This window comes from Nyctibius grandis, chromosome Z (assembly GCF_013368605.1).
Source record: "Nyctibius grandis isolate bNycGra1 chromosome Z, bNycGra1.pri, whole genome shotgun sequence".
NCBI classification, from domain to species: Eukaryota; Metazoa; Chordata; class Aves; order Nyctibiiformes; family Nyctibiidae; genus Nyctibius; species Nyctibius grandis.
The window spans coordinates 25,354,615-25,369,927 of record NC_090695.1 but is presented as its reverse complement, the minus strand read 5'-3'; the positions used below and the strand labels follow the sequence as shown (position 1 = coordinate 25,369,927).

The 15,313-nt window shown below is 40.4% G+C and overlaps 2 protein-coding genes across 2 annotated transcripts in view; one reads left to right on the top strand and one right to left on the bottom strand.

The window, feature by feature from the left end:
* Positions 1-15,313, top strand: part of IQGAP2 (IQ motif containing GTPase activating protein 2) — a 136,611-nt gene that overhangs the window by 100,693 nt on the left and 20,605 nt on the right. Inside the window, exons 16-19 of the mRNA XM_068422192.1 lie at positions 7,314-7,404; positions 11,902-12,063; positions 13,275-13,417; positions 14,389-14,559. Coding sequence (XP_068278293.1) covers positions 7,314-7,404; positions 11,902-12,063; positions 13,275-13,417; positions 14,389-14,559 — 567 coding nt within the window. The remainder of the gene's footprint in view (positions 1-7,313; positions 7,405-11,901; positions 12,064-13,274; positions 13,418-14,388; positions 14,560-15,313) is intronic.
* Positions 1,425-5,435, bottom strand: F2RL2 (coagulation factor II thrombin receptor like 2). The gene is made up of 2 exons (XM_068422193.1): positions 5,219-5,435; positions 1,425-3,516 (listed from the first exon to the last, which is right to left on the bottom strand). The coding sequence occupies exons 1-2, from the start codon at positions 5,274-5,276 to the stop codon at positions 2,429-2,431; spliced, it is 1,146 nt and encodes a 381-aa protein (XP_068278294.1). The 5' UTR covers positions 5,277-5,435; the 3' UTR covers positions 1,425-2,428.

The following is a 15,313-nucleotide window of genomic DNA, read 5'->3' as shown; positions in this document are numbered from 1 at the left end:
CAGGATTGGTATTTGTGTGCAGAGAGTGTCCATGAAGGTGGTGGCTGTGTGGTGCTGGCCCCGGACATGCCAGACCCTTTGTGCATGCGTAGCAAGCTGGGATGTCCCTGAGGCAGAGATCTACAGCCCACAGATGCCCACGTGCCAGCACACAGCAACCCTGCTCCGGCTCCTGCCAGCTGCTGCTGCGCTCCCTGGGTGCAAACCTGGTGCCTGCTACTGTCCCTCTGTGAATGTGCTGGTAGGAAACAGACGGGTGTCTTCAAGTTTTGGAACAAAAATTGTGCAATCTCTTTGAAGTCTTCTTGTTCGAAAATTTGTGATGTTCCTAGAGACTTCTGCTGGCCTTTCTCTCCTGAGATATTTTGTTTTTGTGGACCTTTGACAACTACTTAAAACACCTCCTCTGTAAACAGGAGCAACACTCCTGTTTAGGAAGAGAGCAAAACACTTCTATATGTGCTCCCAAAAGAAATACTCAGATGCATTAATCTGACTTACTCTCTATGCTGGTCAATCACACACCCTTCACCATTCTTTACCTAAAGATATGATTTAGATTGAATGTTCCTTAAAAAAAAAAAAACACCAAACTAAATTGAAAAGATACTGCAATGTCTACGGTCTGTCTATTCCTCACTTTTTCTGAGCCCTGTTTATAAAGCAGATCTGCCTTTAATTGTATTTCGCATGTTGTAAGAGTGAGCTGTGGTAAAAGGAAGTATTTGATTTACAAGGATCAGATAGGTCTGCCTGTGAACTTCCTGTGTTCCTCAGCATCCGGAAAAACATATGGGTCAAACTTGCTTGCTTATTCTAACCAGCCTGCTGTCACATCCCAGTAACTGTGGTGGCTTTGGGGAAGTGGAGTCTGCACCCAAATCTCCCAGTACCTGTTACAGGTCTTAATCTGAGATCACACCTACTTGTTCCTTGCTTGAAATTGAAAATGCAAACGTGGAATTTATTTATTCCTGTCGTCTTAAACCACAGTTTCTAACAGTTCTCAAGGCCATTTCAAACCAAGTGTATTCAGGTCCCAGTGAAGAGAGAGCCTGTATTTAGGGGGTGTATTATGGATACCTGAAAAGTTGAACAGATGTGCCAAACTCTGAAATGGTTCCTCTGTTATTTTATGGTTTGAGTGACAAGCACACAGGTTTTACAGTTAGGTTCACATTTTTATATTTACAGTAGTTGTATAATGTCTGGATTATTTTAAAGTTATCTTTAAAATCTGTTCTTGTGCATGTTGAGGGAATGGCATGATTAAAAACAAATTAGGAGCCAGAAGAAATTGACGAGGGGGAGTCTTACCAGACTGCAAATTCCTTGAAGACATTGTCCAGTGCAAACGATTTTATTTAAGTAAAATTTTTTACAATACTGTTATCAAACTGATGTAAAACATTTTTTCTCATCACTATCTTACATGCTACATTTACAAATACAAGCGCCAACCGCTGAGCTCATTTTGTAGGAACGTAGTCAGTATTGTAGCTTTCGAGTTTCTGTAAATGTAAAAGCTGACCCTTTGCTTCATTAATGTGGACAATCAATCATAATTAGCCTCAGAATTTGTAACACTGTAGGTATTTTCTGTGAGGATGTGGAAATAGAGAATACTACAAAACAGTTTCCCCATTTTGCTTACCAAGCAAGAATAATATATGCCTGGATTCACACTGATAAGGGTTAGCTCCCAGCAATCCTCATGGACTAGAGGAGTGCAGGCGCTGACGAAGTGGAAGAACAAGTCTCCAGTGCAAAGCTGGTTCAGCAGCCTCATAGGAGATGCTGCCTTGGAAGTGTCAGGCTCTGTGTCTACGGCTGTAGATTTACTGCTCCTTGGACCTACGGGGGCTCTGGCTCTTGATTTCCAACATCCAGGGCAGTATTTGCTCTTGGCTGTGTGACAGGGAGCTTCTGCAAAGCTCGACAGCTCCCGGGCACATAGAAAGTGCTTTTACATGTTCCCATTTCCACTGGGCCAAAAACTTGTTTTCACATCACTGTTCCTGCAGTGATTGTGGGCTGAGAGCAAATTTGAAGTATTTGGAAATCATGAATGGGCCTAAAAGTGCTGTTCAGACATTGATTCCTCTTCTGGTGTTCAGAGGCTGTGGTGACTGATATTCTGGTTTCTTCTCTGTGGCCATGAAAGTGATCTTCTCAGAAGGAAATGGAGGTGTGGAGCCACTTCCCAGAATCTAGGTACATCAGATGTTGCAATACATGTGATAAAATTATAGAGCTGGAGGAGTATATTTCTGGAGATATTCCTTGTGTTGTGTGTGGAAGGAAGTAAATTTTACTGAGATTGTTTAACAATTTTTAATCTTAAGTTTAATTGCTGAACCTGAGGTTTGCTGCCTGGGTTAATACTATACAAAATCATAATTCCAATAATATTAATATAGAACTAAATTCATTTTTCCCTGGATATTTTAACCATTGTTAGATAAATATTAGACTGACTTCTAATTTTCGACATCAGAAAATAAAGGAAAGGATCAAGACAACTGTTTAAGCTGCTAAGGCATAAAGCAATTAGATAAAAAGAATACAACCCATCTATGTTGTAGTAGTAATAGTTGATGTGATGGATAATAAGGATAATATTGCTTGGCACAAAGCAAATAGCAAAGATGGTAAGGATCAATAGACTGACTTTAACGTACCAGAACCATTCATGAGTCTTGAGTGTTTGTATAATTGAGACATAGCAGAAAACAATGGTTGCAAGAGGTATTAAAAACCCAAAGATCGCTAAAGAAACATAGTAGTAGAACTGGAAGGAAGATATTGTTTCACAGGCATTGTGCACATCATGGCAGGTATAAATGTCCAGTTGTTTCACATAATAGCTTTGCTGCATTATGCAAAGTGGGAGCATGTACAAGAAGACAATGGTCCACACGGTAGCGCAGACTGCGATGGCATAGGCACGTTTTGGCAGGCTCTTGTAGGTGAAGGGGTGAACGATGGCCACGTAGCGGCTGACGCTGATGCACGTGAGCAGCAGAATGGAGCAGTACATGTTGCCATAAAACACAGCAGTGGTAGTTCGACACATCATTTCTCCAAAAATCCAGTTGTTCCCGTTGATGTGGTACGCTATTTTGAAGGGCAGCATGATGCAGAAGAGAAGATCTGAAACCGCCAAGTTTGTGTAGAGGATGGCAGTGCACACAGACCGGATCCTGAAGAGCAGCATCCACAAAATGATAGCATTAGATGGTACACCCAATAAAACAGCACTGAGGTAGACAGCAGGTATTAGCTTGGTGCTCAGAGAACTGGTCAGGTACTCCAGAGTGGTGTTGTTCACTTCTGTTAAAGCAGAGTCATTTGACTTTTTTGAAGAGCATTTGTGTTCTCTGATATGAATGGTTGTTGCCTCTCCTTCTATAGCATAAGGGGGGATGTAATCGTAGTCTCTTGCTGCAATTCCACGGAAAGTCTTGATAAGAGACACGGTTTTAATTGTAGAGCCATTCAGTGAAAATTTTGAAGCTTAAAAAAAAAGTTAAAATTGTTAAAAAGGGCGAACTACTGGATTAGCAACATAATTCACCTTCAGGTATAGAGAAAGGTAAACATCTCCATTTGAAAAGCAATATATGTTCAAAAGATTTGGTGGCATTCTCCTTTAGTTTAGGTGTTCATATCAAATGTACTCAAGGACAATCTTCACTTCGTTGTCTTGCACCCAGACTTTTGAAAATTTAGCATGAATTTAGTGTTAAGCTGATCTTTCTGCATTTTGCATGTTTTCAGTAGTCTTTGGCAAAAAATATCAGACATTTGTGCAATGTTTATCAACTGTAGAGGGTTTTTCCCAGTAGCAGCAATGTTGGTAATTCATCATATAAGCAGCAGCCTTGGTCTAGGCTTTATCATCAGACTTTCCAAAGCAAACAGCGGTACTATCCTTGTCACTTCATAGATGAAATGCATGACTACAAAAGATGCAAAAAGTGCTGTCTTGCCTAACACAGGCTGAAAATTTCAAGTTAGAAAATTGAAACAACTCTCAATTTTTTTGTCTCACGTATCAAATTAATGTTATTCTTCAGCATCTGATTAAAGCAAACCAGATATTTTCAGCTTCTCATATGTGAGGAAGGACAAGTTAGTCTTGAGAACCAAAAACAAATGCTTAGGCTCATATTAGATCAAATTTATTGGTAAGTGAATAAAACTTTTCATGCAGCAGGAAAATTTTCAGTGAGTAAATATCATTAGCATGTGGGCAAAGCTAATGATGCCACTTTTATTAATGCGTCTTCCTTGGTCTTCAGTAGAGAAATTTGTAGAGACGTTGACATTTCCAGATGAAATACAAATGTGTTCAAAATACTTTCTAAAACCATGTGTTGCAAAATAGATTTTGCAGAATAAAGAGTTGTGCAATTAATGTTGTAATTTAAAAATTTTCTTAGCTGTGTTTAATGCAGAAAGACTTGGTGTAAATCTTAGAGCAGCATCTTGAAACTGAAATTCAGAAGCAAACTCAAATTTGGATTAAAACCTGTGGGTTTTTCTTTTACCCTTCCATACTGGAATATATGGAAAACAGTTTTATCAATGCTCACTGGCAGACTTATGGTAGAATGTTTTGAAATAATTAGTAGACAACATCGCATTTAGTAATTTTCTGGATGGTCAGTGCAGAAAATGAATTTTAGTCCCTCTTTAAAAGATATATATATGTGTGTGCACGTGCATATATATATATAGTATACATATAACATAGCTTTTAAAAATGAACTTGGTTTGAAAACAGCTTTAATTCTAGTGAGGAATTATTATTTGATCATTTCCTTTGGTTATTTTTGTCACAATAGTTATCTGAGCATTTCCTTCTAATAGCACCCTCTGTGAAGCTGTAATTCTGTTGAACATTTTAAAGCAGAAATAACATGATTCTGCAGGTTTAAGATTGTCATATAACTTTAGAAGTATTAGAGACAAATGTGCCTTCAGTAAGCGCAGAAAGATCCCTTAAATAAAATCCCTTATAAAAAGTGACTGGTGGGAGGTAAGGTGTCTCTGAAATGGAAGAATAAAAATCTGCCTTAAATGAGACTTCCTAGAACATAGTTTTTGTAATGATGCATGCAGAACATGTTTAAGCTGGCGAAGTGCCAACATTATAAAAAAAAGCCCATGTTATTGACTAAAATGTAGAATAGATACAGAAAGGAGGACTCACCTGTTGTGAAAAGACTGGAGGTAAGAGAGAGCAGTCCAGCAAAAACCAGTATCTTCATTGTAGTATGTGAAATCCAGCTAGCCAGACAACGATGCTGTTCTAGTTCATCTCAGGTGGCATTTTGTGGAGGACTTTTTCCTCCTCTGTAAGGGACTAAAGGATGATTGATCTGTCCCCCAGAAGCATCCTGTAGGCATGAGGTTTATGGCAAGGAGCTAGTTTGTTCTTTGTCTACTGCAGCAAGAGGGTGTGACGTATCCAAATATGCACACATGACTCAGTTTCAGCCTCTGCCCAACACAGAGATAAAATTGCTTTACAGCAGCAATTTAACTCTCAATTTACCACGAGCCTGAAGCTGATGTGGCGGGTTCTACTGGAATTTGTACATCCAGGTATTTGAGGTAAAAAGGTGTTTTCTGGAAAAATCAAAGGGTGTGCCTAGTAAATCCTTAAGGGTCTCATCCACAGACCAAAATGCCGCTGAACTCTGTACCCTTCTCCAGGAAGAAGCCAGGCTTGGAGAGGAGTGTGGTATCTCTGTTTAGCAAATGCATAGGTGAGAGCGAGCTACACATACAAATGTGCCTTAAGAAAATTGTGCTCTTTGCCTTCTACCTCCCTACCCACTGTTAGCTGTCTGCGCTCCTTCGATCCAGCTGCTGGCTCTGCTCAGATAGTTCCCACCCTCCACAGCCTGCAACCTCTAAAACCTTTCCTGTATTTTCATCTGCTGTTTTGTTGATCCCTTCCTTTTTCTCTGCCTGGCTTTTTTTTTTTTCTTGAATGCCAAATAACAACAGCTTGCTTCAGCGAGGCTCAGCATAAGCTATACTTGGCTCCAGAGCAGTATTTGTGTCCGTTCTTGTATTTAGTGTGTGAAAGCTGGGCACCAGATAAGGAATTCTTTTCAGTTTCTCAATCCTTTTCTCAAAATGGTCAGCTGTAGTTTGGGAATTTAGTGTACGCTCTCTCAAATGTTAACTCTGACTTTCTTGTTACAAAAGATCGTGGTGTGTGTCCACTGTAATGCAATCACCTGACATTACTTGATTTAATTTAGATATTCTTCTACCTTGTTTACATACATGATGCAAACTGAAGAGTCTTCAGGGTTTTTTACCCTGTTTTTTCTTTGTAATTTCTGCAGATAACAGGTTTATTGGATTTTTGGCCTGGTTTTTTGGATGCAAAATCAGGGATATTCATTGCAAAGCTGTTTCTTTGTCCACACTGTTTTAGCTTGAGAGAGTTTCTGGGGTGTTTCTTCCTGGAATATTTGTGTGTATATACTTCTAGATCTTTATCGAATCAATACATTCCAGTTTCTCTCATCATTAGTCTATTACAGACATGGCACTCCTATTTCCTCTTTAGAATGAATTTTGTTCCTCCTCCTACTGGGTTAGATTTTAAATGTCACTTTAGCTCCAAAACCCTATTTTCTCAGCTAGAAGTGTTGGTTCACCCATGAAACTGGGCAGCCGGAGCAGGGTTGGTTAGTGGGGGTGCTGAGTGCGCTTTCCTGCACCTTCTGTTTTAACTTGGGTGTAATGCCATGCTGTGTTAGCCTGTAGGAAGAGTGAGACCTACTCTACTGCTTAATTCCTGAAACATTTGCCACCTGAACTAAGTCATCATTACTAAACCTGAGCTGTCAGCTTTTGCTGTTATTTTCTAATGTAATGTGTACTCAGGTGTACTCCAAATAAGGGATTCTGAAAGAAAGCCAACTTCCCGCAGTCGTCTTCTTTGTGCTCTTTATGCTACTGTCACAGTGCTGCCTGATAATGTGTGGTTTTATTTGACATTCAGATTACTTTGCCTTCGTATCATGGAGATGAAAATGTTTCTAGCTTCACTTAAAATTTTTGATTTAGGTGTCTTCTATACATGAAAATTTTTGGAGGTTTGTATTTGAACAGGAGTTTATTAAGTCAGTAGATAGAATATGAACATGTTTTATTGTTGATTTTAAGCAGTCAAATTCTTTTTAGCATCCAAGGGCTTTGCAGGAGGAGACTGTATATCAGAGCTCTATCAGTATGTTCAGACAACTTCTGTTATAATTCAGTTTTTTCTATCCTTTTTCCAGGAATCCCAAGATGAATCAGCACTTCTGTGGCTGGATGAAATACAGAAAGGAATCAGTGATGCCAATAACAATATAAAAGAAGCTGCAATCTGTAAGCATTAACCTGCATCTGTATTGCTCTTGTTTTTCTTAGTTTTGGAAAAAACTGAAATTGGTAATTTATTTTTTTCCACTTCAGAGAAGTGTGGCAGCCCTTTAAATACATCAAAATAAATTAATGCATGTTCCTTGTCATACTGAAATTAGGGTGACTTAGCTCTCCAGGGATGTTGTTGGTTTTATCTAAAGTGGTAATCCATTAGTCTTGGCTAATAATTTAGTGGATTTTGTTATACAGGTTAACATCATGACGAAGATTTCTAGTGTCAGTGTATCTTCACATAGCTGGCGAAACAGAAGGATATGTGAATGAGAAGGGATATACTGTTCAGGAGCTTATTTTTATTTTGCTTATATAAGACTAAAATCTTGATGCATGTTGCAAGAGCAAATTCTTATGTTTACAAATTTGCTTACTTGTCTTTCATTATAATGTCTTATTAAGTGCTAAGAAACGAAAATTAGGAACATATTAACTGTAAAAGTAGTGTAAAAAGAGGAGTTGGGCTTTTTGGAGAAGGACACGCTCTTTCAGTCTGTAAAGAGGAGGGAATCTAGGAAAAATGCTGAGGCTGATCCTGTCAGAGAATTGTGTACTGGATACGCTCAATACCTTCTGTCAAAGTTTGGATTGAATATAATAATTTTAGAAAAATATTCATAGTATGTAATAAACTTTGGCAAGTAACATAGAAGCAAGTGTAGCTGGGTGTGCTGGGCACACTGGAGAGCATGGTGGCATCCCTACCCACTCCTGCCTGGGGCCAGCACAGGCCAGCCGAGGCTGTTAGCTTGGCATTGTGTACTGGTTCACCTTCTGCTTGACTTGGCTTCGGGTGAGTCAGTGTTGCCTTCTTTTGCACCCTAAGAGCTTGTGAATACAACTGCTGAAGTCGGTGCATTCCTGCAGCGAAGCACTCAGACTTCGTTAGCGCAGTGTGGCAGCCTGTGTACTTACAGGCAGTCTATGTCAGTAGTTAGTGCTCGGGAAGTTGTGGGTAGAAGAAACGTGCAGCTAGCTATTATAAAATCTTCTATCACTGCTACACAACCATTGCATTTAGCGTTACGGTTACTTTAGAAGTGATTTAATCTATTAGTACAGTCTTAATGTAACCAGTCAGATACACTGAAGACACTTGGAAGTATTGTCGTAGGTCACGCATCTGTAGTGAAAAGCACCTGTGTTTTCTGAGACAGGGTCAGATGCACACACATTGTCCCAACTGAGCTCTTGCACTCAGGAGCATTGACACCTTTTGTAGACAAAAATGGCTTCCCATCAATGCCACCCAGAGGCATAAGGAAACATCTGAGCGCAGAGAAGGGAAAGAAATGCATAGAGTGACTTGAAAACATCCTCCACTAGTTTGTGTCCACTAGTGTAAAGCCTTAAGAATATATCTCATAAATGGCACGCAGAAATTAGCACAGCATTATCCATATACTTATACCACACAATGTTGCTAATGATAGGCCACTGCTCCATCCACTAGCTAGTTGTTGTAGTAAAATCTTTTCATATAACCTGTGTTTGTAGTAAACACACAGCTTTCCATGATCAAGTATGATTAGTAGAACTGTTTTAACAAGTCACTTGTGGAAATAACTACTAATCTCCTGTACTCTGCCCTCTGGGTTGAGAAGAAGCAGTGTCAGCACAGCACATTCTTTAGAAGAGCTCTAAGGTTTTGCAGCTAAAAACTGAGATTTAAAATTTCCCCATGGCACAGAACCTGATACTTCCTATAACAAACACATCCTGTCCCAGGAAGTTTGCATGTTGTGTTCATGTAGTCTAAACTTAAAGTTCAGCTTGATTACAACTTGGAAATGAACGTTTATTTTAATCTACCTCAGAGACACTATTTTTGAAAGGCAAACAACCCCCACATCCCACTACAAAACTTTGCAAGGCAGTCAAAGATATATTTTTTCAGTCAGAACATGGAGTATTTTTGAGATTGCTGCAGTAATGGCAATAAAACAAGCAGTAAAATGAGAAGGTACTGACAGCTGCACTGAAACAATCTTGATCTCTTCCAAACTAATTTTTATGCCTTATATAAATATCAAATGCTACAGTATTAAAATTTTAAAAGGCTTTTACAAACTGTTTTCCCTGTCAGTAAAGACTCTATCTTGCATCTTCATTTAGGAAGACGTGTTCAGTAAATGCTGATGCGCTTCCTAATTTTTTGTGGTGTTTGCTGTGCAGTTTGCATCACCTTGCTTCTCTTCTTGAAGCAGTTCAGCCATTGTACTCCTTATCTAAGTGGAGGACAAAATGAGACTGGCCAAATGTCGGCTGTATAGCCTTCAGGAATAGACACCAATACTGACCTTAGTCTTGCACAGGAAGGTCTATTTGTCAAAGCAGGATCTGTCATGAAAGAGTCCATGTTATAGGAAAAAGCTGATCTTTGGCCCTGTTGAGAGTTAAGACTTATCACACCAGACAGTTGCATCTTTGTATATTGTAGCTGTTTGAAGGAAGGATGGGTGGAGAAAAGAGCCCTTCACAGCACTGATCTGGTACTGGCATCCCAGTACTGGCTGGAGCCCACAGTTCTCTGCAGCTGAGGATGGCTAAGCTCCATTTAGCTTATGATTTTACAGGGTTCACATGGCCCTTCTTTAGAGCAACAGCCACAGAATTAATTGCTAGCACTTCAATGGAAATGAATAATTTCTTTTGATTTGTGGTTTTTCCCTACTAAACATTTTTCTTGCATTTTCCTTCAAAAATAGGGGCATAATTAACTAAAATATGAGAAAAAGACAGGCAGCAGGGGACCTACAGAAATAACTCTTAGTTAGGTTGTGTGTTCTTTTGTCTTTATAACAATAGCTTCCAGCACCCATAACTACAGGGTGAAAAGGAGGCAGAAAAGCATTCAAATACTGGTGACCAGAGTTGATGAGGCACATGAGACTGTATGAGTAGGGCTGAGCCCCCAGAGCCACCTGGGCCAGCAGCGGCAAGCTGGTAATGTGTAGCTTCCCAGTTTGTCCTGCTTCCTCACTGCTGAGGCTGGATGTCTGAGCATCACAGCAACACACCTGTGGTACAAAGTCATCTCCAGTCTCGTGGGGAGCACGTGTGTGCTTGGCAGGGGTCTGTTTCAAAGCACAGAAAAATAGCAGGATGCTACCTGGTAGAAATCCAGATGGTGGTGGTGTGGTGTTGTGCGTTCACTTTGTTTCTCAGCTGACTGCCAATGTATTTGGGGATTGATCTGTTGCTGTCTAGCCAAAGCTACCCATTCCACCATAATCAAACTAACCACAAAGAAAAACTCTCTCTTGTTGAAATGCTCTCCTCAGTCTAATGCAGTGCTGCCTGTGTGTAGGCTCCTGCTACTGAGCACCTTTGGGTCAGCTCTCTGTAAGCAGAGCACTGAGTGTGGGGAGGGATGGTTTTTTTTTTTTTGTCTTGTTCTGGATATACACAAGCGTATATACACAAGTGTTTGGTGTTGCAGTGTGAAGCCCAGCTATGGGATGCAAAGGTAGCCAGGTTCACTTAAGCCAGTATGTAATGTATGTGTTCTAGCCATATGTCTATTCACTTGTTCCTCTGTGCATGCATCTTGAATGTGGATGTGAAGGAACACCATCAAAGACCAGAGCAGCCATTTCTAAACAAACATATACCTCTAGTGTGCAAGGCACTTTGAAGTGGTATGTGCTGCTACATGCTGTCAGGTATGGTGGTATCAGTTCATCTGGTGATGGTGGGACCTGCACAAAGCAAAGGACACTTAGGAAGTCCTGAATCAGAGTATAGGTAACATCACATAACCTCAAAGTTTGAACATGCTTCACAGCATCACCTCTCAGGGCACTTCTATCTGCCCCGAAAGAAAAAGCTGCATCTCTGGCAAACTCAAGGACGTGAATTTTCTGCATCAGCTTTAAATAAAGTCCCAGGGGGTAAGTACAAGAAAGGGTTGCTTCAGGGTCCTGACTAGGATGCTGTTAGTGTTGCAAGATTTTGCTCAAGGCAATCAGTTTGTATTCCCATTTTGTACAGTAAAAGTGAATGTTAAGGTTTATAGCTTGTAACTTAATGACTTCATGTATCTCTAGAAGGCTCTCAAGTGATCAGCAGATAATGGCCTGTCTATTAGGGCAGGCTGAGTGGGGGGAGGGGGGGGTACATGCCATCCTCAACACCTGCCCTGGTGTCATCTGGTGTGTCACTTGATGGGGGAGCAGCTATGCCCTCACACCACTCTCAGTTGTGCTGTGGCTGCATCCCAGCCTGGGCGGAGTGCATGCCTTCCATCTAACAAGCTTGCTGTTCTCTGAAATACTTGTCCTTACAAGCATGAAGGAGGCTGCAAATGGGTGAAGCACTGAATTGCTGTGTATGTAACGCTGTCTGTGTGTGCCAGCCTTAGAAGTCCATCATCAAAGTTGCTGGAGGCTAGAGTTGTGGGTGAGTATAAACCACTTAATTTTCTATGTCATTATTTTACCTTAGTGGCTGTTGGAACATCAATGATTAACAAGAGCTTGGAGAAGGGCGATTCACAGCCAATCCTGATGATACTGCAGTCCAAGTTTGGATTACGAGTCATTCCTGAGTGTGCTGAAACCTACTTCAGGAACCTCTCCGAAGCCAAGAACCTGAAAACTAGAGAAGGTAAAGCCCTTCCTGAATAGGACAGTTCCATGTGTCCGTATCACTGAGGCAACTGGAAAACTAGCACAGAAGGCTTACCTTAAAATCACTGTAAACTGAGGAAGACAGTTGCTGGTTTTAAATGTTTTGAGAAATGTTATGCTTACCCAAGTGCTTTTTACATGTTGCTGAACTGTTGTACACATCATCCAGACCACAGTACGTGCTGAGAAACAAGTCTAGCTATTTCCAGAGTCTAGCTCAGACTTTCTAGAATCCCAGACTAGCCTCTGAGTGAATTTAGGGCAGCTACTCTGTGACTGTCAACAGACCAGTCCATCCTCTCAGAAAACCATATTAGTCTCTGGTTTTGTTTTTTTTTTTCTGTTAGCAGATGCAGAGAAGGGTTAGCCTGCACACTTCAGGTTACTGTCAAAGACCAACCCAGGCTCTGCCAGTGTCCGTAGCCCATTTGTGGTACCTGTGCATTGCCAGAGCAGCAGGTATCAGCAAAAGCTGGGGCTAGAATCTGCCCATAGCAAGACTGTGAGATGTTTTGTCATGTTAGAGCTGCAAGCTGGTCATAGCTAATGCAGCCAAGATTAGCTAACAATGGAAAAAAAAAGTTGCTGTTAATGTAGTACACTTTCTTACAGTAGATGAGCATGTTTCATCCTGCAACGTGAGTTTTGGGAGGGCATTTTGCACAACTGACCTTATCAGCTTTACCTTGGGGCCTTTTGTCCATGAGGAAATGAGACTTTTCCTGTCTGTCAGGATACAGCCTTGTTTACCAAAGCACTAAACAAGACAATGATGTGGATATAGGAAATGTCCTGTGTGAGCTGTCAATAAGAACAGCATTTGGCTAGAAGACAAGAACAACATTTTTTTTAATAAACACAGTCTCAGTTCCACTTATGTGAGTGATGATGGAAGACATAGCACATGCTGTTTCAGGAGCAAGCACTAACCTGGCACATCAGGGTTTGAAGAAGCTGGCAGTGGATCTGTACTAACCTCATAGCTGTTTTGTTCTAGAAGAATGATCCTGATCCACCTAACAAGATATTTTGAAAACATCCTTACTACAAACTGGCCCAAGATATAGAGTGACTTTGCATGTAAAATGGCTTTGCAGCAAATGTAGAGATGGGAAATGGGTAGGGAGAGCTGCAATTTATTAGTGTAACAGGGCACAAATGTGTAGTAATGGTATGTGTTGCTTTTAGATTCTAATGAAAGTCCGTGGATTAGACTCGTAATGAAAAACATGTATGATTACTATTACAATGTGGAAACTGAGGAAGGTACCTGTGTTGCCCCTAAAGGAGCTGTACCAAAAACTTCATGGTTAACTGGTAAAGAAATCCAGGTAGGTTGCTGAAATGTTTGCTTTTATTGCAAATGCAGCATAAACATTTGTGAGAGAGAGAGCAAGACATGGCAATATCACTAAAGACCACTTTAGTTCAGTATCTGCTTCTGACAATAGCAGCAGCTTAAGTCTAAGCAGACAGTGATAGCACAGCCTCCTGTCTGGTGTTCTACAATAATTCAGGGACTTCCTAACTGGAAGTTACAGCATTCCTTTTAATGGTCACCAGCAGACACCAATGCAGAAAAGTCTGATTGCTTTCATATCCCTTTATATTTTCTGGACTTCGCATTGGCCTATGACAAGGAATTTCATTTTGTATTTGAGGGCAGGTGGAAGCACTGTTTTATGTTTAAATCTAATCATCTGACAATGTTCTTGTATCTCCAAGTTCAATAGGATGAGTGTGATACTTCAATTCCCTTACTGTAGAGGTTTTGCATTAGCATGAAATATAACTTAGAACAAAGTAAATCACACAAGTTTCTGCACAATTTGTTTGTTCTGATGCAGCCTATTTAGGTTACAGGTTTACTCTGCTGCATAAACAGCTCAAGTCACAGTGTAGTTCCTTCTGACATTCTGACTGCAGCAATATAGAGTGTGCTTCTCTATAGAGAGCTTCCCTGATTCAGTTAGTATTTCTAGATGCCTGACTTCTACAAAAAAATTGTAAGCATTAGGAAAGCAAAACTCTCCTAAAGTATAAAAAAACCTCTCTCAAAGTAGCGTATCCAGCTGAATAACTGAGGCTTGAAAGGAGTTCAGTTACCCTTCATATAAAATTCAGTGGTAGCAAAGTAGCTCTTCCTTCATACTGATAAAGATCTAGGGGTAAATCAGAGGGTCTTGGATAGAATGAACATAAGCTGTACAGATGATAGAGTGAATACAGACCAAATTCCAGGATGGTTTTGGCTTGAGGTTTTTTGCTTTTAAAATGACCTTTTTCCATGATCTCTTAACAGAGCATTGTTGGGCAAGTTACAGCAGATTACAATCGAGAGCAGCTGTGGCTTGCTAATGAAAATCTGATTGTTCAGCTGCAAGCCCGAGCAAGGGGATTCTTAGTCCGAAAAAATTATCAGGAGAGAAAAGCATACCTTCAAAACCAGGAACCATCTGCCATCAAAATACAGGTATTGTTCTAGAACAAGAAGGTAACATGGCTTGGGCACCTTTCTGCATGTGACAGGTGATGTGGCTGAATGCTACTACTGATAAAATTCTCAAATACATCTGTCTCCCTATTTTCAGCAGCAGCAGTCAAACTTCCACATCTGCAAATATGTTCTTGTCCTCATTGGAGTAACTGTGCTTTTAAATAGAAAATATCCAGTTTTAAAAGAGTGGATCATATCCACTTGCACTCTAAGTTACTTCAGCGGGAGGACCTCAGAAATACGCAGAGCCTTGGCTTTATTCTGGGGTGCCCAGGTTTTGTGTGGTACACCTAACTATGCACAATACAAGATAAGAAGATACTTGTTGAGTATCGAAGCAAAAATTCCTTGGCAAAGCATGAGTTAAGAAATACATTCCTTTCTAGACTACCTCCACGTGGAAGTTGCCTCTGCTCCATGTAGTCATAGCTGGGCAGGGAGTGGCAGCCACACTGGTGTTCTTGGGTTTTGGCAGTATTTCTTGGATGTCTTCAGTTTGCTGAACTCTGAAAGGAGTATAAAGGAAACTTTCTGCTGAGGGTGTGAACACTGACAAATGCATGTACACTGGTTTTAAAAGGTGAAACAGTCACCTCCAGTTAGAAGCAATTTATTCCAGTCTTGAAAAACAATCCATCAATGCCCCCCCCCCCTCAAATTACAGAAAAATGTACAACTGTTTTTTTAATCTATAGTAACTTAATTTAACAATACATGATGATAAATACCT